A 27,794-nucleotide genomic window follows, 5' to 3' on the forward strand; every position below is an offset into this window, starting at 1 on the left:
AAGGGGATCTGAGGGGCACTTTTTTCACACAGAGGATGTTGGATATATGAAACAAGCTGCCAGAGGAAGTGGTTGAGGCAGGTACAATTACAATGTTTAAAAGCCATTTGGACAGGTTTATGGACAGGAAAGATTCAGAGGGATATGGGCCAAAACCAAGCGAATGACTAGCTCAGGTAGGCAACCTAGTCGGCATGGACGAGTTGGGCTGAAGGGCCTGTTTCCATGCTGTATAACTCTGATTCCAAGGAGGGGAGGCTGGTGTCTGTGATGCACTGGGCTGTGTCCACAACTCTCTGCAGCTTCTTGTGGTCTTGGGTAGAGCGGTTGCCATACCAAGCCGTGATATATCCTGATAGGATGCTTTCTATGGTGCATCGGTAGAAGTTGGTGAGAGTCAAAGGGGACAAACCAAATTCCTCTAGCCTCCTGAGGAAGTAGAGGCGCTGGTGAGCTTTCTTGGCCGTGGCATCTACGTGATTTGACCAGGACAGGCTGTTGGTGATGTTCACTCCCAGGAACTTGAAGCTGACAACCCTCTTGACCTCAGCACCATTGATGTAGACAGGTGCATGTAGAGCGCCCCCTTTCCGGAAGTCAATGACCAGCTCTTTAGTTTTGTTGATATTGAGGGAAAGGCTGTTGTCATGACACCATTCCACTAAGCTCTCTATCTCCTTGCTGTACTCTGACTCATCGCTGTTTGAGATACGGCCTACAACGGTGGTATCATCTGCAAACTTGTAGATGGAGTTAGAGCAGAATCTGGCCACACAGTCGTGAGTGTATAGGGAGTAGAGCAGAGGGCTGAGGAAGCAGCCTTGTGGGTCACCAGTGTTGAGAATAATCGTGCTGGAGGTATTGCTGCCTGTCCTCACTGATTGCGGTCTGTTTGTTAGAAAGTCAAGGATCCAGTTACAGAGGGAGGTGTTGAGTCCTAGGTCTCGGAGTTTGGTGACAAGCTTGTTTGGAATTATTGGGGGGGGGGTGTTTATTGGAATTGGGGGGTAATAGGTTACAGGCAAAAGTAATAGGTGGGAGGGATTGCTTTGTGAGCTGGCAAAGACTAGATGGGCAGAAATGGCTGCTCCCTATGTTGTATTTAAATATGGAGGAAATGAAATAGAGTCATACAGCACGGAAACAGGCCCTTTGGCCTAACTGGTCCATGTCAACCAAGATAACTATTTAAGCTAATCCCATTTGCCTGTGTTTGACCCATATCCCTCTAAACCTTTTCTATCCATGTACCTATGCGATGGTTTGGTTCCCCAGCTCCAAACAGCTTAAAAAACATCTGCTGGATTTATCTTAACTAGGATTAGCAGAATAAAGACAGTCCAAATGGTTACCCAAATGACAGACTACGAATCAGTAGCATCAATGATACTGGCAGAAGAATTTTTAAAGTGTGAAGATATTCTTCTAGCACATGTGTTAACGAATAAAGGATTGACCATCTGTGTTAAAGTAGCTAAGGAGTAACATCTGAGCACTGGCTGGTTTTGCCCAGATATTTTTAGTTTCTATTTTCTCTGGAGAGGGACAAAGGGATCATTGAACGCAATGTAAATACACCAGCAGTTGGATATTTTTAGCTTTGCTTTCCAGGCTGCTTCTGAGCCTTGAGTAACCCTCCACTTCAACTTGTCCACCTCCAACCATGCTCCTCTCTGCACCCGTTTACCACAGGGGAAGAAGCCTCATTGCCACAAGCAGCGAGGTGAGTGGTCTAACCACAGTTGGGAAAAACTGAAGAGGAGTTGGATTTCACAGTTGAACATCCAAGGAAATATAGGGAGGGCACAGACAGCACTGAGCCATGTGCACAGCAAGCTCACACGAATAATAAGCCACCCGTTTAAAAAAGAAGCAACAGTCCTATTATCTTAAATAGTCTGATCTCTGGAGTAGAGGATCTGGGGGAGAGAATTCCTGGCTTCACTGAGCTGGTGAAGATAGCCTGAAACCACCTGGCTGGAACAGAGTACTTAAACGTTAGGGCATCCTTCGCTTTATTAATGACATAATGTGAGGTGGTGTTGAGGAAAGGGAAGGAAGGTAGGGTTGGGTTTGGAATCTACAAACTGAATTCTTCATACATTGTGGGAGTGTTGGTGAAATAATGGCTTCTCTCTCTGCCCCAACTGATAAGCTGGAATAGAAATTTGTCTTTTTTTAACCTCAGTGTCTATAGTCTGTTGTATTCCCTCATGATAATCTTATCTACTGACGTCAGTACCTGGGTGACATCAATGGAGCCACATGCATGTAGCCAATACTCTGGTGCCCATTTTAGAACCAGCCAAATCTGCACCTCACATTCTCTAATTATGTCCCCAGGTAACAAGGTAACAGATGTTCATAAGACGATTTTGTCCATAAGTCGGAAAATACACAATCACTTGATATGGTAACTGTACCTCCACAGTGTTGTATTGAATGGCATCAAAAGCACATAAGACTGACGAGAAAGAATAACTAAAAGTGGAGAGAGAGGTAACTGGTTCTGCTGTTTGTAGGAACGAGTGTGTGTGTTTGTGTACGTTGTACTTTTGGATTTAAAACTGTCGTGGAAGCTTGTTTGTACTTAGAGGTGTCTATAAGTTGGGTGTTCGTAACCCAGAGACGGCCTATAACTCTGAAGTACCTCATGGGTCATTGGTCCTCATCCCTCAACCAGCATTAACTTTGGAGCTGCTATTGGTGGGAGCTTGTAGAGTGCAAGTTGGCTATCACATTTCTGACCCTACAACAGTTCAAGATGATATCATTGGCTGAAAAAGGTTCCGATCTGTGCTGATGAAAGACACAATATAAATCTTTTTTCTTCCTAACAGGGTAAAATCAAAACTCCAAAGAAAAGAGCGATGAGCTCCAATCTCTGGCGAGTTCAATACACTAAGTGAATTGAGAAAACCACTGCAGGTGAGAAGGGGAGCTCCAGAAGTAAAAGAAAATCACCAAGCAACTCATAGCAAGTTACTCACAGGATACATAGAGGCTTGGAGGCAGGGAACCTGTCTTACGTTCCTCCCAGATAGAGAATGGAGAATGAGAGCGGTGACAATAAAGGAGTGGTTTGTGACAAGGGAGAGGGAAAAACCTGGAAATGCAATGCTAAATGATTTATTCACAACTCAAAAGACAGCTCGATCAATCATCATTACATTTGTACTTGTTCATGTTTAAACAAAAATGTATTCTATGCTTTGTAGATGCACTGAGTGATGATTGATATTCCAGTTTTAAAGCATTGGTTAACACGATCAAGTAAATCACCACAGATACTAGTTAAGCCAATGAAGCATAAAAAATACGATGATTTAACCCATTTACCTGTGAATTAGAAATAAGGCTCAGCAGTGTTTTACCGGTTGGTTTACCAGTAATGAATTGTGCGATGACTGGGTAGTGTGAGAAACTTGGCTGTATCAGTGTAGGGCATTTGCTACCAGGCAGTGAAACCCAGTCAAGATTAAGGATGCCTCTTTAAGTCCTGTGCACTGCTCTCACTGGGAGCATCATTATTCAATTGTCTTCAATGTTCCGGCAGCAACTGGAATCCATCAACAACATCAGATACAGTTTTGTTTCAGTTGATTCTGGGACAAACATCTCCCATCCTCTGAATTATTTATACCGGGTCGAGCATTTAAACACAAGGATTTAATTATTGCTGCTATTGGCGCGGCTGTTTTGGAGAGTTGGGAGAGAGCCTGCGATTTGTTTTCCCGAGGCTGTTCTTGGCTGCGGGACAGATATCTCTGTTGAGGCATCCAGAGCAACGAGGATTCACTGGCAGGCAGATCTGCTGACCAAAGCCCACCAGCAGCCAGTTGATCTCACTCCAGAGGTCCCTGGAAGAGAAAGAGAGGGCAAAGTATGTACCTCATGGATGCATCAGCTGTATGTAGTTGGAGCTTGAGGGGAGGTGAGGACTGATTCAGAGGCACTGGTGACAGTGGACTTATCAAGAGGCATTCACAAGGATGACCCCAGGAATGAAAGGCTTAATGTACGAGGAACATTTGATGTCTCTGGGCCTGTACTCGATGGAGTTCAGCAGGATAAGGGGAAATCTCATTGAAACCTACCCGATATTGAAAGGCCTGGGATAGAGTGGACGTGGAGAGGATGTTTCCATCAGTGGGAGAGTCTGGGATCCGAGGACACAGCCTCAGAATGAAGGGATGTCCCTTTAAAACTGAGATGAGGAGGAATTTCTTCAGTCAGAGGGTGGTGAATCTGTGGAATTCGTTGCCACAAAGGGCTGTGGAGGCCAAGTCATTGGGTGTATTTAAGGCAGAGATTGATAGGTTCCTGATTGTTAAAGCAGTTAAGGGTTACAGGGAGAAGGCAGGAGAATGAGGTTGAAAAGAAAATCAGCCACGCTCGAATGGCAGAGCAGACTTGATGGGTTGAATGGCCTAATTCTGCTCATTAAATCTTATGGCCTTATTGTCAAAGGGAACAGGTAGTTTTTTTTGACCTTAAAGGTAGTTTTTGAGGGTGGTGTTGGGCTGTGCAGATTTAGAGGAACGGGCAGCCAAAATGTGAAGGGCTGCAGACTCATTGCAGTCTGTGTGTGAAGCTGGAGGGTGTGCTTGAGGTATCAAATGAGTAGTTTACGTCATTCTTCACCAAAGAAGAAGATGCTGCTGCAGTCTCGGTAAAAAAGAATGTACTTGTGATTCTGGGTGGGGTTGAAACTAATAAAGAGGAGGTACCAGAAAGGCCAGCTGCACAATGTGGATAAATCACCTGGTCCAGATGGGATGCTAAGGGAGAGAATATCAGAGTCCCTGAACATAATCTTCCCAAACATCTAAAGGGAGGACTGGAAAATTGCAGAAGAAACACTTTTGCCCAAAAAAAGGCTGCAATGATGAACACAAACACTACACACCAATCAATTTAACAGGGAAAATGCTGCAAACAATAACCAGGGATAAATGTAGCAGTCTCTTGGACAAATGTGGATTGATTAGGGAAAGCCAGCACAGATGTGTTAAAAGTAAATTGTGCCTAATCAGGTTTATAGTTTTTTGATTAAATAATAGCCGTATTAACGAGGGAAATGCAATTGGAGTGGTATACATGGAGTTCAAAAGGTTTTTGATAAGTACTGCATAGTAGGTTTGTCATCAAGAATCAAGGCCATAGAATAAAAGGGGTTGTAGAGAGACCATCGGACAACTAACAGGAAACAGAGGGCAGTAATGCAAGATTGCTTTTCAGACTGAAGGGAAGTGCACAATGGAATTCTCTAGGGATTGGTAGTCAGACCACTGCTTTTATTAATATAAATCAATATTGACTTGAGTGTCCTGGGCACAATTTCCAAGACTTGGAAATGCAGTGAACTGTGAGGAAGCCAGGTACAGGCTTGAATGGGATACAGACAAGCTGGTGAAATGGGCAGATAGGTGGCAGATGAAATTTAATGCTGGGAAATGCAAAGTTTTAGATTTTGGTATAAAGAATGAGAAGAGGCAACATCAACTGGAGGGCACAATTCTTAAAGGGAGTACAGGTACAGAGTGATTGATGGAGATATGCGCACAAGTTATTGGAAGTGGCAGGACAGGCTGAGAAAATGGTTTTAAAAAAAGCATATGGGATCCTGGCCTTTATTAATGGAGGCATTGTCAAGGAAGTAATGATGAACCTTTATAAAAACTCATTCAGCCACAATTGACATGTGATGAGGTTCAGGCCTGGAGATCTGATAGCGATATCGTAAAGAGCCCATTGGCAGAGCTGTCAAGAAGTGGGAGACAGAGTGAAGATGGTTGGCAAAAGAACCAAAATTAATATTAAGAACAGCTTTTTGTTATCCAGTGTCTGTAATGCATTGCCACTGGAACCTGATGCAATCAAAGTGTTCAAAAAGGAGCTGGATAACTATCCAAGAGAGAATTTACAGGGCTGTGGTGTGAGGATGGGGGAGTGGGACGATCTAGACGGCTCTTCCATTGAGCCGGTATAGAATTGATGGGCCAAATGGCATCCTTTTGTGGTGTAACCGATGTGTTTCAAGAGGGGGGAGGCTGCTTTAGGTTGACCTGTGTCAAACAACATGTGCCGAGGGTGGGAAGACGCTCCAAGATTCCATTTCTCCCTCCTTACTGATGATATTCGATTTAAGGGAGGAAGGAATTTGATTTCAGATCACTGATTGTGCAGTCAGCCTGCTGTTGGTAATAACCAAGGCAACAATAATAATTATACTCTCCTGGAAGAATAAATCAGGCCTTTGAGTCAGAGGGTCGTGAGTTCAAATCCCACTCCTGAGAGTTGAGCCCATAATCCAAGCTAACCTTCCAAAGCAGTTCTAGGTGGATATTGTTCGAGCTGCCATCATTTGGACAAGACATTAAACCAAGACCTCATCTGACCTCTTGTGAAAATGAAAAGATCCCAAGGCGTCATTTGGAGGATGTGACAGAGTTCTCACTTGTGTCCAGGCCAACATCCTTCCCTCAACCATCATTGCTAAATCAGTTTAATTGGACATTTACGTCAGTGCTATTTGTGGGATCTCGCTTTGGGCAACTTGCTTGCCACTTCCCATTTACAGCAGCAACTACACAGGCTGCAAGTGGTTCAAGAAGGCAGCTCGCCACCATCATCTCAGAGCCAACAGGGACTGGATATGAAACGCTGGCCTAGTTAGTGAAGGCCACAACCCAAGGATGAAGGGAAAGACCCAAACTCAGAACTCTCATTTCATCCGGAATTGGGAGATTGTTCACTGCACCTTGAGTTCAGTATTCATGAGCTGGCTGTTACATAGAACACTACAGCACAGTACAGGCTCTTTGGCCCACGGTGTTGTGCCGACATTTTATCCTGCACTAATATCTATCTAACCCTTCCATCCCACATAGCCCTCCATTTTTCTATCATTCATGTGTCTATCTAAGAGTCTCTTAAATGTCCCTAATGTATCTGCCCCCACAACCTCTGCCGGCAGTGCGTTCCATGCACCCACCACTCTGTGTAAAAAAACTTACCTCCGATATCCCCCTTACACTTTCCTCCAATCTCCTTAAAATTATACCAGGACATCATAGGTGTCAACTTGAGTCCTGTCCAATTCTAAGAAAAGGTCAAACTTACAACATAGGAGAAGGACACATGGCCAACTGTATCCTAATTATTCCTCTGCGTCCAATTTCCTTTCCCTGCACGTCCAGTTTACGTGATTCCTCCCCCATCAACATTACCACCTCTGCCATCCCTAAAGTAAGCAGATCACAAGCTTCTACCTAGTCTGATACTGAACCCACAGGTATGCTGTGTGTATAATAGAGTTTATAGCTAACTCCTTTACCCCTCGCTAACATGCTGTCACCTCAGCTTTGTTTATCTGCCATGTATCTGCATTCTAGGCACAATCTATCCTACTGCCTTTGGAGATCGGCTCCCCAATCCCCAGTTACCGTGGCATCCACTCTTCCAACGCCAGTCTGCTTTCCTCGGGAGTTCTGGTCTCCTTTTTGAGCCACTGTAGCCGGTTTGCGATCCTGTGCACGTGGGTGTCAACACCTGTAAAGGTGAAGGGACTAGGTTTAAAATCAGGAGGAGGATGGGTGCTGGGGCAGGGTTAAGTACTGGTCAAAGGTGTACATCAAGATATTCTTGGTCAAGTTGAGGTTATTGTCACGTGCACAAGTACGGTGAGGTACAGGTACAATGAAAAACTTGTTTGCAGCAGCATCACAGTCATGTAGGTACAGACAACACACAGAATATTAATTATACATAAAATTATACCCTACAGTGTAAAAGACTGTGCAAAAGCTAGACTTTAGTGCAAAAAGAAACAAAGACACAATCGAAGATAAGTCCATGGCAGTGCAAGAGGTGTTCCGTGGTGTTCCGTTGCAGAGGTAGGGTTAGGGTTGTGCAGGTCAGTTCAAGAACCTGATGGTTGAAGGGAAGTAGCTGTTCCTGAACCCAGTGGCGTGGGACTTCAGGTAGCAGCGAGAAGAGGGCATGACCCAGATGTTGGGAATCCTTGCTGATAGATGCCACCTTCTTGAGGCAGCGCCTCCTGTAGCCTGTAATTCCTACTGAGTCTTATTTGCAGGAACATGTTAGCATGCCAGGTGTAACCCAGGGTCAATACAATGATCTGGATATTGTGGGGACATTTATTACTTTAAATGGTTCAATTGATTCATCTCTTAAACTCAGGGGACAAAAATGGGAGCTTATGCGACCTGTTCTACAACTTGATCCTCTAAACCTTGGTATTATTCTAGCAAATTTGTACTGCACCTCAATAAATAATGCAATGCCCAATAATGCATACCCTTCTGCAGACAGAGCCTCGCCAAGGCAAATATGCCCCATAAATGTCCTTTGGAGACAAAGGCCGACATTTCATTAACCCTTTTGCCCAGATGTACTAGCTTTTACAACTGGTTGACTGAGGTAGCCAAAGAACATTTCCCAATTCTCAGTCATGGGAAAGCATTCTGATTGTTCTCTCTAGAATCCAAAGTGGATAATCTCACATTCTCCCAAATTAAATTTCATCCACTGTATTATCAACTGCTTCCTTAATCTGTCTAGCATTGGAAAGGGTGCAGAGGAGATTTACCAGGATGTTGCCTGGTTTAGAGAGTATGCATTATTAGGAGAGACTAAGGGAGCTAGGGCTTTACTCTTTGCAGAGGAGGAGCATGAGAGGAGACATGATAGAGGTGTACAAAATATTGAGAGGAATAGATAGAGTGGACAGCCAGCGTCTCTTTCCCAGGGCACCAATGCTCAATAAAAGAGGGCATGGCTTTAAAGTAATAGGTGGGAAGTTCAAGGGAGATATCAGTGGAAGGTTTTTTACCCAGAGAGTGGTCGGGGCATGGAATGCGCTGCCTGGGGCAGTGGTGGTGGCAGGTACATTGGTCTAATTCAAGAGATTACTAGATAGGCATATGGAGGAATTTAAAATAGAGGGATATGTGGGAGAAAGGGGTTAGATAGTCTTAGGCGAGGTTTAAAGGTCGGCACAACATTGTGGGCCGAAGGGCCTGTATTGTGCTGTACTGTTCTTTGTTCAACATCTATTCTTCGTGCTGCTCCTGTCACAGTATTTACATTCTCTCTTAACTCAGGCAGGTCTGCAGGCTGATAAGTAGAAGAAAATGTTCCCATTTGTCTTTTTAGTTTCCAGACTGCTTTGCTTACCTTCTTGTTCTCTCTATACCCACTTTCTGACTCAAGTTACTTTTTCCTCTAACACTATCTGTTAAAGCAACAAATTAGCCTTTGAGCTAAAACTACACAAGACCAATTCTTCCAGGTAGAATCCGATGGCAGTGAATTCATGTCTGAACACAATTATAAGAACTGGTCCTGCTGTTTCATAGATAAAGAAGGGGTCAGCCATTTAGGACAGAGATGAGAAGGAATTTCTTTACCCAGAGGGTAGCGAATCTTTGCAATCCTTCAGCTAAGTGGGCCGTGGAGGCTCAGTCACTGAACAGGTTTTTAGGAGGATCTGAATGTGTGTGGAGAGGTTTAGGGAGGGAATGCCAAAGCTCGGGAGCTACACAGCCAAAGGTATCTTTGCCGATGAGTGATTAAAATTGGTGTTGATGAGGAGCAACGCAGAGATTGTGGGGCTGGGGGAAGATTGGGTGGTAGTTGAAGAAGAGTTAATGTCAGTCAGTAAGCAAAGTGATAATGGGTGAATGAGAAGTGATGTGAGAGGGAACACAAGTAGCAGAGTTTTGGAGGACATCTGGCTCCCAGAAGGCTGGAGATGAGAGGCCAGCAGGAGTGGAGTTCCAGTGCTCCATGATAATGCTGTCATCCACAGTAACTTCTACAGATGTACTTTTGAAAGTATCCTGACTGGTTGCATCACGGTCTGGTACGGCAATTCCAATGCGCAGGAATGTAAGAAGCTGCAGAGAGCAGTGGACTCTGCCCAATACATCAGGGGCACATCCCTCCCCACCATCGGCAGTATCTACAGGAGGTGCAACATCCAACCTCGAAGATCCCCACCATCTGGGCCATGCCATCTTCTTGCAGCTACCATCGGGCAGGAGGTACAGAAGCCTGAAGTCCCACACCACCAGGTTCAGGAACAGCTACTTCCCTTCAACCATTCAGTTCTGGAACCAACCGGCACAATCTTAATTACTACAGTTTAGCAACACTATGAACACTTTGCACAAAAATGGACAATTTTTTTTGTTCTAATTGTGTTTTTTTCTTGTAAAAATTGTGTATAATTTATGTTTTCCTTGTGAATGCTGCTTATCTGATGCTCTGTGCCTGTGATGCTGCTGCAGGTAAGTTTTTCATTGCACCTGTGCACGTATGTACCTGTGCAGATGACAATAAACTTGACGTTGACCTTGAGGTCCCCCACTCATGCCCTACTTCCAATGTTAGGAAAACTTTGATACATTATTTTCTCTGGTGCATCAGAGGGAATGGGGTGACCTGATAGAAGTTTATAAAATTATGAGAGGCATACAGTATATAGGCTAGACAGTCAGGATCTTTTTCCCAGGGTGGAAATGTCAAATACTAGACGGCATATGTTTAAGGTGAAAGGGGGAAAGTTTAAGGGAGATATGCTGGGCAACTCTTTTTTACACAGAGAGTGGTGAGTGCCTGGAACGCGTGGCCAGCGGTGGTGGTGGAAGCAGATATGATTGTGGCATTTAGGAGGTATTCAGACAGGCACATGAATATGCAGGGAATGGAGGGATACGGATAATGTGCAGGTAGATGGGATTAGAGTCATAGAATCACAGAGCAATACAGCACTGATACAGGCCCTTCCATCCAACCAGTCCATGCCGACCACAGTGCCCATCCAGCCCGTCCCAATTTCCTGCATTCTGCCCATCTCCCTCCAAGCCCCGCCCCTCCATGTACCTATCCAAGTGCTTCTTAAATGATACTGTTGTACCTGCCTCACCCACTTCCTCTGGCAGCTCATTCCATATACTCACCACCCTCTGCGTGAAAAAGTTGCCCCTCAGGTCCCTTTTAAATCTTTCCCCTCTCACCCTAAATCTATACCCTTTAGTTTTGGACTCCCCTACCCTGGGGAAAAGACTGTTACTGTCCACCTTATCTGTGCCTCTCACAATTTTAAACACTTCTCTAAGGTCACCCCTTGTTCTCCTATGTTCCAAGGTATAAAGACCTAACCTGGCCAACCTCTCCTTATAACTTAGGCTCTCTGGTCCTGGCAATATCCTCGTAAATCTTTTATGCACTCTTTCTGGTTTAACCACATCTTTTCTATAACATGGTGACCAAAACTGTACACAGTACTCCAAGTGTGGCCTCACAAACGACTTATACAACTGCTACATATTGTCCCAATTCCTATACTCAAAGCCATGACTGATGAAGGCCAGCATGCTAAACACCTTTGTCACCACCCTGTCAACCTGTGACGCCACTTTCAATGAACTATGAGCTCCTAGGTCCCTCTGCTCCATTACACTTCCTAGTGCCCGACCACTCATAGTATAAGTCCAATGATGGTTTGACTTTCCAAAATGCATCACCTCACACTTATCTGTGTTGAAATCCATTTGCCACTCCTAACTGATCAAGATCCCCCGGTAATCTATGACAACTTTCTTCACTATCAACAACACCTCCTTATTTAGTGTCATCTGCAAACTGCTGATCAAGCCTCATGTATTCACATCCAAATCATTTATATAAATAACAAGTAACAAGGATCCCAACACCGACCCCTGTGGCACACGTCTAGTCACTGGCCTCCATTCCTTCAACCACCACCCTTTGCTTCCTACCTCCCAGCAAATTTTGAATCTACCTAACTAGCTCTCCCTGGATTCCATGGGACCAAACCTCCCAGACCAGCCTACCATGCGGGACCTTGTTGAAGGCCTTGCTAGAGTCCATGCAGACAACATCCACTGCCCTCCCTTCAACTGCCCTTTTGGTTATCTCTTTAAAGAACTCTAAAAGATTTGTCAAACACGACTTCCCACGCACAAAGCCATGCTGCCTCCTGCTAATCAGAGTTTATCCAAATGCTAGTAGATCCTGTCCCTCAGAATTCCCTCCAGTCACTTCCTCACCACTGTTGTCAGGCTGACCGGCCTGTCATTATAAGATATCTTTATTAGTCACTTGGACATCGAAACACACAGTGAAATGCATCTTTTGCGTAGAGTGTTCTGGGGGCAGCCCACAAGTGTAGCCAAGCTTCCGGCGCCAACATAGCATGCCCACAACTTCCTAACCCGTACTTCTTTAGAATGTGAGAGGAAACAGGAGCACCAGGGGGAAAACCACGCAGTCACAGGGAGAACGTACAAACTCCTTACAGACAGTGGCGGGAATTGAACCCAGGTCACTGGCACTGTAAAGCATTACACTAACCGCTAAACCCTGGCTTGTCCTTGTTACCCTTCTTAAACAACAAGTTTAATTTAATTTTTAAAAAAAGAATTAACTAAATTAATTTAATTTTAATTAAATTGGTTTAATTTACATGATAGTCGGTGCAGACATTGTGGGCCAAAGGGCCTCTTCCTGTGCTATACTGTTCTACATTCTATCTCGCAAGTGAAATTCCATTCATAATGTCAGCAAATTGAAGTACTGCAAATATCAGGGAATTCAAAAACGTACACGAATTACAGCTAAAACCTTTTGGAAATCTCTCGTTTCCATGATCGTTTGTACTAGTTTGAGCTTCAATTGGTCACTTAAGTCCCTGCCCACAAGACTAGCTGCGCCTCCCATGTGTGAAGCCCAGCTGAGTTTATTGCCATGTGCACAAGTACGGAGAGGCACAGGTACAATGAAAAACTTGCTTGCAGCATCATCACAGGCACGTAGATTCAGACAACACACAAGAACATAAATTATACAAGACAGTGAAGAAAAGGACCGTGCAAAACAAGACATTAGTGTAAAAAAAAACCACAATCAAAGACAAGTCCATGGTAGTGCAAGAGGTGGTCTGTAGTGTCCTGTTACTGAGGTAGGATTGACGTGATGAGATTCTCCTGATTGCGTTGTTTTGGGATTTGCGCTCATTTCCTCAGGCTTATTGGGACTGGTAGGTTTTGCATTAAAGGTTCCTCACCTCAAAAAAATACTTAACATGTTATAGACCTGATGGGCCAATTAGCTTCCTCCTCTGTCGTAAGGAAATATGGAAAAAAAATGAAAAAAGAAACCTGCATTCTAAAGCTTTCCTAACCACATGGCCACTGTTCGTTTCATAAGCAAACTTCTTTATCACAGCCTCCACATTTAGGTTTCAAGTAATGAGCTGCGTGAAACACCACTGGCAAGAACTTTGCAGCCATAAAAACCTATCAACTCAGTCTGCTTCCTGCTGTTGTGCCAATTTTGGATCAAAAACCTCGTTAAAATCCATGGAGACTACATCAAATACAATCTTCCTGGTTCTCTTCTCAAAAAAATGGTCCAACCTTCCCTTGACAAATCTATGCTGACTGTTCTTGATTGATCTGAGCCTTCCTTAATTAAAGGTTACCCTATTCCTTTCCAATGAATTCCAGTAATTAGTCCACCACTGAAGTTGGTGGGGCTGAATGAACTCCGTCTGTGTTACGTCAGCTCAGCACATCATGGAAACCAGCCTCCCCTCCATGGACTCTGTCTACACTTCTCGCTGTCTCAGTAAAGCAGCCAGCATAATCAAAGACCCCTCCCACCCCGGACATTCTCTCTTCTCCCCTCTCCCATTGGGCAGATGATACAAAAGCCTGAAAGCACGTACCACCAGGCTCAAGGACAGCTTCTATCCCACTGTTTTAAGACAATTAAACAGACCTCTTGTACGATAAAATGGACTCTTGACCTCACAATCTACCTCGTCGTGGCCCTTGCACCTTATTGTCTGCCTGCATTGCACTTTCTCTGTAACTGTAACACTATATTCTGCATTCTGTTATTGTTTTTCCCTTGTACTATCTCGATGTACTAATGTGATAGAATTATCTGTATGGATGGCATGCAAAATAAATTTTTTCACTGTACCTCAGTACATGAATAATAAACCAATTACTAATATTGTATTATGAATACAACTCAAGACACATGAAACCACGAATTGTCATAAAGATCCACCTAGTTCACTAATGCCCTTCAGCGATGGAAGTCTGCCCTAGAGTCAGAGTCCCCTAGAGTCAGAGTCACACAACATGGAAACAGGCCCTTCAGCCCACGTGATCTGTGCCGACCATCGAGCACCCAATTACACTAATCCTGCACCAATCTCATTTTATTCTCCCCACATTCCCATCAACTGCCCCCAGATTTTACTACTCGCCAACACCTTAGGGACAATTTACAGTGGCTAATTAATCTACCAACCTGCACGCCTTTGAGATGTGGGGATAAACAAGAGCACCCGGGGGTAATCCACGCGGTCACAGGGAGAACGTGCAAACCCTACACCAACAGAACCAAATGTCAGGATTGAGCCCAGATCACTGGAGCTGTGAGGCAGCTGTGCCACTGTGGTGCCCGGATGTAGTTGGCTCTTAACTGCACTCTCAGTTTGGGAGAAACAAACATTGATTTTGTTGCCCCCAGATTCATAGAGAAATACAGCGTGGAAACAGGCCCTTCAGTCCAACTCATCCATGCTGTCCAACATTCCCAACTAAACTAGACCCATTTGCCCACGTTTGGCCCAGATCCCTCTAAACCTTTCCTATCCATGTACCTGTCCAAATATAAGATATCTTTATTAGTCACATGTACATCGAAACACACAGTGAAATGCATCATTTGCATGGAGGGTTCTGGGGGCAGCCCGCAAGTGTTGCCACGCTCCCAGCACAAACATAGCACGCCCACAACTTCCTAACTCGTACGTCTTTGGAATGTGGGAGGAAACCAGAGCACCAGGAGGAAAACCACGCAGTCACGGGGAGAACGTACAAACTCCTTACAGACAGCAGCCGGAATTGAACCCGGGTCACTGGTGCTGTAATAGTGTTACGCTAACTGCTACACTACCGTTCCTGCCATAAAAACAAAAACATAAAAATAAAAATATAAAAATAAAACATAAAAATATCTTTCAAATGCTGTTGTTGTACCTAACTCAACCACTTCCTATGGCAGCTCATTCCAGATACACATCATGTTCTGCGTGAAAACGTTCCTCTTCGAGTCCCTTATAAACCTTTCCCCTCGCACCTTAAACCTATGCCCTCTAGTTTTTGATTCCCTTTCCCTTGGAAAAAGTCATTTTTTCCCTTGGGAAAAGCTGGAATCTGGAGCAACACACACAAAATGCTGCAGGAACTCAGCAGGTCAGGCAGCATCTATGGAGGGAAATAAACAGTCGACGTTTCGGGCCGAGACCCTTCGTCAGGACTGGAAAGGAAGAGGGCAGAAGCCAGAATAAGAAGGTCGAGGGAGGAGTACACGCAGGCAGGGGATAGGTGAGTCCAGTTGAGCGGGGGAAGGTAGGTGGGCGGGGGAGGGGGCAGATGTAAGAAGCTGAGGGGTGGTAGGTAGAAGAGGCAAAGGGCTGGAGTAGGAATTCAGTAGGAGAGGGCAGCAGACCAAGGGAAAAAGGGAAGTGCGGAATAGATGGGGAGGTCATGAGGGCAGGGAAGGGGTAAGTGGCCACAGAAATAAGGTGGGGGTTGGAAGGGGAGGGGTTACCGGAAGTTAGAGAAATCAATGTTGAGGCCATCAGATTGGAGACTCCTTAGGCAGAATATGAGGTGCTGTTGTCAGCATTATCAGTGATACATGTCCTGTGAAGGAATAAAAAACTCAAGGCGAAACAGGAATGCTGTGACAGATAACACAACCCAGCCATTTGCATAGCCTTCCAAATGGAATAGAAAGTTTCCCAGTGGTGGACGTGACCTGGAATTTCTCCATGGAGGACAATAGGTTTGTCGTGTTGATAACCACTCATTTCCTGCTGGCAAAACAATTTGTTCCGAGCCCTTTGATTCTGTACAGATACAGATCGCCCATTGTTCCGCTGCAATCAAAATGCTCGGATACAACAGACACACCTCACCCAAAGTTGCTGCAAAGTCCACTGGAGCATCAGGAAGATGTGAAAGGTGCTACATAAACGCACGTTTGCTCTCTTTCTTTTCCCCTTGCTCATCTTAAACACTGTTCAGTAGCATTTGGTTTTATCAAATGCCCTATCACCTGGTTTACAATCTAGTTAAAGAAAGGAATCAATTCGTTATGTTGGAAATATATTTACGAAGAACATTCCAGACAATTAGACTTGAAAGCCTGATTATATCGCACTTGTATAAACAATACAATGCAGAAACAGTCTGATAGTAATCACTGAGCCTCAGTATTCCAGTATAGAAGCCATGTACTAATGGGAGAGTTAAATTGTGGTTTATGTCCTTCTTGTAATATTGCTTACAAGTTTTAAGGTGACATGACATGGTAGATGTGGAGACATTATTTCTGTTCTTTGGGAAGCTTGTGACTAAAGAGGCAGAGTCTGAAAACTAGAGCCAATGCTTCAAGAGTGAATCTTGGATAAGATATCTTTATTAGTCACAGGTACATCGAAAGACACAGTGAAATGCATCTTACTGTGTAGTGTTCTGGGGGCAGCCCGCAAGTGTCGCCATGCTTCCGGTACCAACATAGCGTGCCCACAACTTCCTAACCCGTACATCTTTGAAATATGGGAGGAAACCGGAGCACCCGGAGGAAACCCACGCAGTCACATGGGGAGAACGTACAAACTCCTTACAGACAGTGGCCGGAATTGAACCAGATCGATGACACTGTAATAGCGTTATGCTAACTGCTATGCTACCGTGCACAGGACTTCGGAATGCTCCTGCAATCTGGGGGGGGCTCGCTTGTTAATTAATAAGAATGAGATAGGCATTTTTTTTTGATAACCAAATTTATTGTGGTGTAAGCCCTATCAGCTGTTAGTCAGGACATAAATGAGTCACAATGACAACAAATAGCTTCCTCCTGTCTCCCATGCGTGCTTCTCGATGGAATTGACTCTGAGTGAGAGGACAAGTTGGTGAGCACTTCCACGTTCCCTGCCCTTGATCGCAGTCGTTTTGAGGAGAGCTCACCATCTGACACCTGCCACAATCTCCCTTGGAGCCACCAATCTCCTGGCCCAAAGCTGTGAGACACATCACTACACCTCCAGTTTGCCATCAAAGTTCTACCTTCCCTCCAAAAGACTTTGATCTTAGGCTGAGATACAGAACACATAGCTACTCCTGGACCTTCACAAGTGTCTAATCACATGAGCTGACATAGTGAGCTTCAGTAGGACATTATCCATGAGGTACAATGGTCATGTTGAAGACTTTTCCAAGGCTACCAGAAATGAGAGGTTAAATCTATCAGGAAAGACTGAGTAGACATTTCTCTAAAAAATAAAAGGCTGAGGATTGACCAGTTATGTCTTTACATTTATGAATGAATCAGAAGCAGATTTATTATCACTGACTAGTATGACGTGAAATTTGTTGTTTTGCAGCAGCAGTACAGTGCAAAGACATAAAATTATTATAAACTACAAAAGTAAATAAATAGTGCACAAAAAAAGGATTAACGAGGTAGTGTTCATGGGTTCATGGACCGTTCAGAAATCTGATGGCGGAGGGGAAGAAGCTGTTTCTGAATTGTTGAGTGTGGGTCTTCAGGCTCCCGTACCTCTTCCCAATGGTAACATAAGTAGGCTATTCAACTCTTTGCGTCGGTGCTACCATTCAATAATATCATGACCAATCTTTTACTTTGATGCCACTTGCCTGCACTAATCTCATATTCCTTGACTTCCTTTAAACCTATCAATCTCTGTTTTGATCATATTGAGCAACTGAATCTCCACAGCTTGCTGGGGACAGAAAACTCCATCCAAGAAATTCTAAAAGGTCTTTTCTGCCAGGAACCTAAAGATGGTAAACCTAAAGATGTTTCCACGTGTTAAAAAAAAACAAAACTGGGCACTGTAAATATAAGAATTTCACTAATAAATTCAGTAGAAATTCAACGGGCTTTTCTTTTTCCAGACTTAGTGGGTGGAAGTTACATCTAAAGAGAGTGAACAAGCATTGTAGGGAAACCAGACAAGTACAAGAGAGGAAGGAATAGAAAGGAATGCTAATTGAATTAAAGAAAAAGGGTTGGAAGCTGTTTACTACTCATTCACTACTTTTGAGAAGAACTTTACTGGCTGTAATTGGGGCAGCATGAAGCTAGAAAAGGTGTGATGTAAATACATCCTCCTTTTACCTTTAATGACTCAAACAAAGCTACAATGTTAAACTCAAGATTTTTTCTCCTCAAGGTCATACTGCCGTTAACCAGACGGGGAGATTAAACTGTCACGAACAGCTTATGTGATTGATAGTTGTGTTTAGCGTTCATTTTTTGACACAAAATGCAAAGTCAACAGGTTGTAGGCTTGTAAACAAAGGCATGCATTATACCACTCACAACCATTACCACATCTCTGAGAGTGCACCATTCTCTCAGCACTGCATTAGGAGTATCAGCTCAGATCATGCCCTCAGCTCTCTGCAGTAAGATTGGAATCATGGTCAACACCTTATCCGGACTGGCTTTTGCAAACTAACCAATCTCCTAATTTATCAAAGGCTGCACTTAGTGGAAACACAATAGCCAGCCAGGGTGGAGATGATTAAGTAATTCTCCATCAATCAGACTGCTGTAAATGACTTAGATTGATTTTACACTCATAATTTACATGTAAATTTTTAAAAAATTTTATTTACAGTGTGGTAACAGGCCCTTCCGGCCCACCGAGTCCGCGCCGCCCATTTTAAACCCAAATTAACCTACCCGTACGTCTTTGCAATGTGGGAGGAAACCGGAGCACCCGGAGGAAACCCACGCAGACACGAGAGAACGTACAAACTCCTTACAGACAGCGACGGGAATCGAACCCCGATCGCTGGCGCTGTAATAGCGTCGCGCTAACCGCTACACTACCGTGTACTTGAACCCATTAATTTTTCTTGAAAATTTGCTCTACTTTTATTGGGAGACATTGCTGTAGTGTTTCTTTCCCCTTGACTTAGTTTATCATGAGTCACAAACCCCAGTGTTCCAATAAATATTTATCAAATGACAGCATTTAATAGTAAAGAGATACCAGACTTTGCTTTTGAAGACATGAAACATTTAATTCCAATTTTTGATGATTTAAAATATTTAATTCCAAATTTTTGAAACATTTAATCCCAAATGATTTTGAATATCTTGAATGGCCCCTTTCCTGTATTATGTCTTTAGTACCTGTGTCAAATTTCCTGGGATTCACCTCACTTCCAACTGGTATCCAGAGAAAAGTCAGTCCAAAACTTGTACAGGGTGCGTGATCATTTTGAATCATTAAGTTGTTTCAATCATGATAGAATTACTCAGCTTCAAGATAGATCTGAGAAAATGTTCGAAGCTTTTGATTTCAGGCAACAAAGGAACTTCCTGAAAGCTACACCCGTTTGTGCCTTCAATTAAACATTGCAGGCAGTTTGTTTACTGATGTCTTTCTGCATTTCAGTGGGTTAGCAGAAGTTCACTGGATCAATGCCTTATCTTAGTAGTCATTCTGCACTGCAGCACCACCCAATGGCATGGTTTACATACACAGCACAATTCTGACAACAGCGATGTTTGATCTCATTGAAATGCACAAAATTCTCAAAGGAATTGACAAAAAGATGTGGAATTTTTCTCTCCCCAAACTGGGGAGTCCAGAACCAGGGGTCACACAGTCTCAAAATAAGGGGTCGGCCACTCAGGAGAGAGATGAGGCTAAATCATGTCACCCAGATCGTAGTGAACCTTTGGAAATCTCTACCCAAGAGGACTAGGAAGGTTTATTTTCTGAATACATTCAAAATGTACATAGGTACGTTTACAGATATTAAAGGATTTGAGGTTAATGCAGGGAAGTGGTGCTGAGGTAAAAGATTAGCCATGATACTATTGAATGTTGGAGCAGGCACAAGTGGTTGAATGGTCTACTCCTGCTTTTGTCTTCTGACGAGCAGAAGGACCCTGCAACTCCTGCAGTACTGCTCCCCTCAGCCTGTCCTTCCGGGACACTACTGATGTGCCAATGCAGTAGCATGCAGTTGGCAGCCTGACCCCTTGGTTCCATATTGTTGCTATTACCCACGGTACTTACTGATGCCAGACACATGGCCCCAGGCTAACTTCATGATGAGATGGGCCATCTTCGGTCCCACTCCTGGAAGGCGAAGTAGTCCGCTGACGGTGTTGGGAATGTCACCACCATATTGCTCCTTCAGGATCGCTGTGGTCTGTTTGATGTATCTCACTTTGTTCTGCACAGGTAAATCACACCATGAAATGAGATTTAGAAAAAGATAAGAGTTGCCAGAGGAAGTGATTGAGGCAGGTACATTAACAATATTTAAAAGGTATTTGGACAGGTACCTGGATAGGAAAGGTTTCTAAAGGATAGGTATAGGAAGGGATAGGTTTCTGAGTAGCCAGGGCATCGAAGGTTATGGTGAGAAGGCGGGGGAGTGGGGCTAAATGGGAGGATGGATCAGCTCATGATAGAATGGCAGAACAGACTCGATGGGCTGAATGGCCGACTTCTGCTCCTTTGTCTTATGGTCTTCTGGTTTATAGGGATATGGGCCAAACGCGGGCAAATGGGACGAGCTTAGATGGGAATCTTGGTCGGCATGGACCAGTTAGGCCGATGGGCCTGTTTCCGTGCTGTATGGCTCTATAAGTGATCTATTCAGTTGCAATATGTGCAGAAGGAAGAGGGAAGTGCTTTCGAAGGGGTGGGTGGAGAGAAAATTATGATTACCAAGTGGACAGGTTTCAAAATTGACATCTGGTACTTCCTCTGGTCAAAGCATGTCTCAGACACAGCAACTTAACTTGCATATTTAACAAGCAAACCCCGAATACCTCATGCAAAGTTGGCAGCTCTTAGTTACCTGTCTGAATATTCTCTCATGTAGCCCAATGCCAAATTTTATTTGCTAATCTCTTTGTTGCGCCTGGGAACATTTTAACTTACAAAGACAAGATGCTGTTGAGAAGGCCATTCAACACCTCAAGGTGTTTGCTATGCAGTTGTTCATTTGGGTTTTAATTATCTTACCTGAAGACCTTACTACCTTCTCCTCCGTAATTTAAACTGGAAAGGACGTACGAGGATGTTACCACGACTGGAGGGCTTGGATTATAAGGAGGGGCTGGATAGACTGGGACTGTTTTCCCTGGAGTGTAGGAGGCTTGAGGGGTGACATTATAGAGGTTTATAAAATCATGAGGGGGCATAGATAAAGTGAATAGCCAAAGTTTTTTCCCCAGGGTAGGGGAGTCCAAAACTAGAAGACATAGGTTGGGCAGGCACAGTAGTGTAGCGGTTAGCGTAACACTATTACAGCGCCAGCGACCTGGGTTCAATTCTGGCCGTTGTCTGCAAGGAGTTTGTATGCTCTCATACCCATGTCTGTGTGGGTTTCCTCTGGGTGCTCCGGTTTCCTCCCACATTCCAAAAAAAGACGTAAGGATGAGGAAGCTGTGGGCATGCTACATTGGCGCCGGAAGCGTGGCGACACTTGCGGGCTGCCCCCAGAACACTCTACGCAAAAGATGCATTTCACTGTGTGTTTCGATGTACATGTGACTAATAAAGATATCTGATCTCAAATCTTATCTAGATTTAAAAGGGACCTGAGGGGCAACTTTTTCCCTACACAGAGGGTCGTGATTATATGGAATGAGCTGCCAGAGGAAGTAGAGGCTGGTTGAATCACAACATTTAAAAGGCACTTGGACAGTTACATGGGTAGGAAAGGTTTAGAGGGATTTGGGCCAAACGCAAGCAAGTGGGACCAGCTCAGTTAGGCAACTTGGTCGGCTTGGACGAGTTGGGCTGAAGGGCCTGTTTGATTCTATGACTCTGAGGCAACTTATTGACCATATTCACCCCGTCATTGATGTTATAAGCAATACACTAAATGTGGAGGAACTCAGCAGGTTAGGCAGCATTCATGCAGGGAAATAAACAGTCGACGTTTCGAGTTGAGACCCTTCATCGGGACTGGAAAGGAAGAGGGCAGAAGCCAGAATAAGAAGGTAGGGGGAGGAGCACATGCAGGCAGGGGATAGGTGAGTTCAGGTGATAGGCAAGTCCAGGTGAGAGGGGGAAGATGTAATAAGCTGAGAGGTGATAGGTAGAAGAGGCAAAGAGCCCCACCTTCTTATTTTGGCTTCTGCCCTCTTCCTCTCCAGTCCTGATGAAGGGTCTCGGCCCGAAACATCGACTGTTCACTTCCCTCCATAGATGCTGCCTGACCTGCTGAGTTCCTCCAGCACTTTTTGTGTATTGCTCCAGACTCCAGACTGCAGAATTTTTTGTGTGTCCACTGATGTTATGAGCTGTGCCAAGGAATTCATGCTTGATGGTTGAAAATGTCTGACAGTGATTCAATAGCTAGCTAAATGAAACACTGACCCTGGGTACAGGATATGAGGGGAGTGCCCAATACTGGGCTATGCCTGCTATAAAGTGCACACACTTTATATCCACATCAGTGCTTGGTATTATAGGGGCAACATTAATTCAACCATGAGGATATAACTGGCTTGAATTTTCCTCATGCATTCTCTGCCCTTCAGCTCTCAATATGAATATGGCATTGCAAAGAAAAACAAAGGTGTTTTGACAGCATCAGGGCTGAAATGTTATGTCTATTTTTATTTTGTCGTGCAAGTTATGTATAATTTATGTTAATTTAAGTTTATGTCATTTATATTTGTCATGGTTGCAATGTATTGTGCTGCTGCTGCATAAAGCTAATTTTCGTAGCATTTATACCCTGGGTATATATGCCCATGACAATAAGATCAGATCCGATATCTTTATTAGTCACATGTACATCGAAACACACGTGAAATGTACCTTTTGCATAGAGTGTTCTTGGGGGGCAGCCAGCAAGTGTTGCCACGCTACCGGCGCCAACATAGCATGCCCACAACTTCCTAAGCCGTACGTCTTTGGAATGTGGGAGGAAACTAGAGCATCCAGAAGAAACCCACGCAGACACAGGGAGAACGTACAAACTCCTTACAGACAGCAGCCGGAATTGAACCCGGGTCGCTGTTGCTGTAATAGCGTTACGCTAACCGCTACACTACTGTGCCTGCCAATAAACTTGAACTTGAAATCCACATAGTTTGTATTTGTACACACCTTTAATAGAGTAAAGCATCCCACGTAATTCACAGAAGAACTGGCAGGATTTCACACGGTCAAAGGACCTACAGATCAAAGTTTTAAGGAGCTTCTTAAAGGAGAAGTAGAAGGGTACAGAGGGTTGGTATTCCAGAGCAGAGAGGCCTGGCCACTAAAGGCACGGTGCCATGATGGAGCAATGGAAATTGTGGTATTGCCCCGAGGAAGATTCATTTGTAATACTATAATAGAGCTGCCGGTATTGGCGAACTCACCCTCCAAAATCCCACTGGGTAGATGAGTTCCCCCAGTGTCTTGTCGTCCATCTTGAGAATATTCTCTACCGTCAAGCCGTGATCCCTGAGTTGCTTCATAGCTGCAAATGTCACGTGATCTTTGGTCTGACTAGACAGCATGAGTGACAGGAGGACCTGATATCTCATAACCTGCAGAATCCCATAAAGACAGATCAAAATAATCAGTGTCAACTTAATATGAAGCAGGCAGTTTCCTATTTTTAGCTTCAGTTTTTGTCCTATATTGTAGAATTGATCTTTGATAAATATCTAAAGTGAAGGAGCCACAGGGACATTCCTCCCATGCATAATCTCCTGAAGGTGATGATTCAGACAGACGATAGTTCTAAGCCCTGTCTCACCACTCCCAACCTTTTCTTTATACTGGCCATTTCCCCTCCCCACTCTCAGTCCTGATGCAGGGTTTTGACCTGAAACATCAACAATTCCTTCCTCCCCACAAATGCTGCTCGACTCTCTGAGTTCCTCCAGCAGCTTGTAGAGTTTTAAGCTGCTGACCAACTTCTGTCAAAGTTAACATCTGCCGACGGGTCCCATTATCTCTCAAGCCAATGGCCAGGATTTGGACCTTCCAGGAGAAGATACGGCAGCTTGAAAGCCTGGATGACCAGACTCAAGAACAGTTTCTTCCCCTCTGCTGTCAGACTCCTGAACCAATCACCCCTCTCACATCCCCTTCCTGGTGGTGTTGCCACAATCTCGAACCCTTCATTCTACCTCTTCCGTTATTGTCACTTTAGTATTTCACTTTGCACTACAATCTTTCACCATTCTGCTGATTTGCACTCGTCGCTGTATTTATTGTGGAATTATTACCATGTACACTGTTTACTCTGAGCTTCAAGCTTCAAGGAATTTCATTGCAGCCTGGTGTATATGACAATAAACTAATCTAAGATAGCATGTGTCAGTTGTGGCTCAGTGACAGCCACACAGAATTGGAAGGTTGGCACTGAGGAACTGCACGATTGGAAGTGTTGTCTTTTGGTTGAAGCATTGAACCAATACTTTGCCAGGTGGATCTTGTGACACAATTCTTCAGAGCAGGGGAGCTCTTTCAAGTGTTCTAGACCCATAACTGCAATGGGCAGGTTGTCATATACGAGGAAAGGTCAGACAAGCTAGGCTTGTATCACTGGTTTAGAAGACTGAGAGAGGATTTGAATGAAACAGATAAGATTCCTCGAGGGGTCTTGACAAGCTGGATGAGGAGAGAATGTTATTTTTTTTCTCTTGTTGGACAATCTAAAACTGGGGGTCACTGTTTAAAAATAAGGGGTCATCCATTTAAGACAGGGATGGCTTATAGCTAACACGAGGGGACATAATTTTAAGGTGATTGGAGGAAGGTATAAGGGGGACGTCAGAGGTAAGTTTTTTTTACACAGAGAGTGGTGGGTGCGTGGAACGTACTGCTGGCAGAGGTTGTGGGGGCAGATACATTAGGGACATTTAAGAGACTCTTAGATAGACACATGAATGATAGAAAAATAGGGGGCTATGTGGGAAGGAAGGGTTAGATAGATATTAGAACAGGATAAAATGTCAGCACAATATTGTGGGCCGAAGAGCCTGAACTGTGCTGTAGTGTTCTATGTAGCAAGTTTATTTTCCTCTCATGTTGCACACTGGTCTTCATCCAGTCAGGGCATTGAGTCTAGGAGTTGGGACAGCATGTTGCAGTTGGATAAGTCGTTGATGAGGCCGCACTTGGAGTACCATGTACAGTTCTGGTCAACCCATTATTGAAAAGATGTGGTTAAACTGGAAAGAGTGCAGAGAGGATTTACGAGGATGTTGCCAAGATTAGAGGGCCTGAGTTTTATGGAGAGGTTGGCCAGGTGAGGTCTTTATTCCTTGGAATGTAAGAGAATGAGGGGCGACCTTATAGAAGTGTTTCAAATTATGAGAGGCATAGATAAGGTGGACGGTAACAGTCTTTTCCCCAGGGTAGGGGAGTCCAAAACTAGGGGGCATAAGTTTAGGGTGAGAGGGGAAAGATTTAAAAGGGATATGAGGGGCAAATTTTTCCATGCAGAGGGTGGTGTGTATGGAAATGAGCTGCCAGAGGAAGTGATTGAAGTGGTACAGCTGGATAGGTACATTGAGGGGCGGGGCTTGGAGGGATATGGGATAACCACAGGAAATTGGGATAGCTGGGTGGTCACTGTGGTTGGCATGGACTTCTTGTATCCATGTTCTATGACTCTATGAAGTCATAGAACAGTACAGCACAATGCAGGCCCTTCGGCCCATAATGTTGTGCCGACCTTTAAACCTCACCTAAGACTATCTAACCCCTTTCCTCCCACATATCCCTCTATTTTAAATTCCTCCATATGCTTATCTAGTAATCTCCTGAATCTGACCAATGTACCTGCCTCCACCACTGCCCCAGGCAGCACATTCCATGCCCCAACCACTCTCTGGGTAAAAAACCTCCCTCTGATATCTCCCTTGAACTTCCCACCCATTACTTTAAAGCCATGCCCTCTTGTATTGAGCATTGGTGCCCTGGGAAAGAGGCGCTGGCTGTCCACTCTATCTATTCCTCTCAATATTTTGTACACCTCTATCATGTCTCCTCTCATCCTCCTTCTATCCAAAGAGTAAAGCCCTAACTCCCTTTGTCTCTCCTCATAATGCACTCTCCAAACCAGTCAGCATCCTGGTAAATCTCCTCTGCACCTTTTCCAACGCTTCCACATCTTTCTTATAATGAGGTGACCAGAACTGGACACAGTACTCTTAAGTGTGGTCTGGGGCTTTGGAACTCTTTCCTCAAAAGGATGTTTACGCAGTATCTTTGTTTATGCAGAATCTTTGTATATTTTTTTAAGGCAGAAATGGACACTTGATAAGCAAAGGGGTGAAAGTTTACCAGGGTAATGTGGAATTGAGATTACAATCAGATCAGCCAAGAATAGTGGAGCAGGCTCAAAGGGCCGAATGGCCGTCTCCTGCTCCTGACATATGTTTGTTTGTGTATAACCACTGATTTCTTCATTTACTGTAGTTTGGAAGTTTGCTGTGTAGAAGTTGGCTACCATTTCACCAGAGAGTAGAGTCAAAAACTTAGTTATACTGATGAAAGCAGTTATATAAATCTTTATGAAACTGCACTTCTGGATTTCATTACTTTACCTCGGGGGCTGCAGTTTTGTCAAAGCACTGTTCAGCTCCCATGTGATCTACGGGAGCATCCCTGCCCTTCCTCATCTCCCTGATGTTATCCAACTGTTCCCTCCAGCGTCCCGGTTCCCATTCGGCCTTTGCCTCTCCGCTAACTTGCTCGGAATCGCTCACAATCTGCACGCTCTTCCTCTTCTGCCTCGGTGCACGTTTGAGAACGGAGCCCGCACCCTGGCTCTCACCGGCGGTGCCATCCGTCCCACGGTCCGGGGAGTTATCTAATCCGGACTGGGCCGACCTGTTGAGCTTCCTTCCCAACGCGGAGCCGGTCCCCTCTCTTTTGCCGAGCTCGAACGCTCCTCGGTTCATGCTACGAGTCAATACCCCCCGTGTAAAGTAAGGAGACACCGCCATAGCACTTTCCCGCCCAGACATTTGATGTGAATGAGGCAAAGACCCGGCGTCGCGGCTCCTTTAATTCCCGCGTTGGTGAAATGTATCAATTCGGTGAAATGTTGCAACGTTCCATTCAGGGTCGGGGATTTCCTTGGGCGCACTTTGACCGGTCGTGGCTTCTGCCCATTTCACTGCAAAGGGTGCGAGAGGAACAACACGCAGGGGGCCCAGCTCTCACGGACCGAATGGTCTCTTCCAGTCCAAGATGTTTGGCTGTGAACGCAATCAGATATCCCCCGTCCTCAACCGGTGCAGAGACGCTTTGCTTCCCCCTGCTGCGTTAGTCCTATACATACAGCTCAAACTTCAGTTAGTTTGAAAAACCAACAATGATGCTGGAGGAACTCAGCAGGCCAGGCAGCATCCGTGGAGAAAAGCAGAAGGTTAACGTTACAGGTCAGGATTGAAGATAGGAAAAGGGGGAGCCCTGCAAAATTCTGGTTAGACCACACCTAGAGTACTGTGTCCGGTTCTGGTTACCTCATTATAGGAAGGATGTGGAAGCGTTGGAAAGGGCGCAGAGGAGGTTTACCAGGATGCTGCCTGGTTTGGAGAATATGGATTATGAGGAGAGACTAAAGGAGCTAGGGCTTTACTCTTTGGAGAGAAGGAGGGTGAGAGGAGACATGATAGAGGTGTACAAA

The 27,794-nt window shown here is 44.6% G+C and overlaps 1 protein-coding gene across 1 annotated transcript; it reads right to left on the reverse strand.

Moving 5' to 3' along the window:
- Positions 1–2,915: 2,915 nt before the first annotated feature.
- On the reverse strand, positions 2,916–27,460 carry nthl1 (nth-like DNA glycosylase 1). Its single transcript, XM_052021833.1, has 5 exons — positions 26,707–27,460; positions 23,521–23,691; positions 20,204–20,363; positions 7,449–7,554; positions 2,916–3,860 (listed from the first exon to the last, which is right to left on the reverse strand). The coding sequence occupies exons 1-5, from the start codon at positions 27,127–27,129 to the stop codon at positions 3,683–3,685; spliced, it is 1,038 nt and encodes a 345-aa protein (XP_051877793.1). The 5' UTR covers positions 27,130–27,460; the 3' UTR covers positions 2,916–3,682.
- Positions 27,461–27,794: the final 334 nt, after the last annotated feature.

Source organism: Pristis pectinata, chromosome 8 (genome assembly GCF_009764475.1).
Source record: "Pristis pectinata isolate sPriPec2 chromosome 8, sPriPec2.1.pri, whole genome shotgun sequence".
In the NCBI taxonomy this organism is placed as follows: domain Eukaryota; kingdom Metazoa; phylum Chordata; class Chondrichthyes; order Rhinopristiformes; family Pristidae; genus Pristis; species Pristis pectinata.

What these genes read in the sequence shown, in the direction of transcription:
- nthl1 (XM_052021833.1), bottom strand. Translation starts at nt 27,129, where the DNA reads ATGTCTGGGCGGGAAAGTGCTATGGCGGTGTCTCCTTACTTTACACGG. An exon ending in ACAAAACTGCAGCCCCCGAG is followed by an intron (nt 23,692 to 26,706) that starts GTAAAGTAATGA and finishes GGGATTCTGCAG; the next exon opens with GTTATGAGATATCAGGTCCT. An exon ending in GGGCCATGTGTCTGGCATCA is followed by an intron (nt 7,555 to 20,203) that starts GTAAGTACCGTG and finishes TCACCTTTACAG; the next exon opens with GTGTTGACACCCACGTGCAC.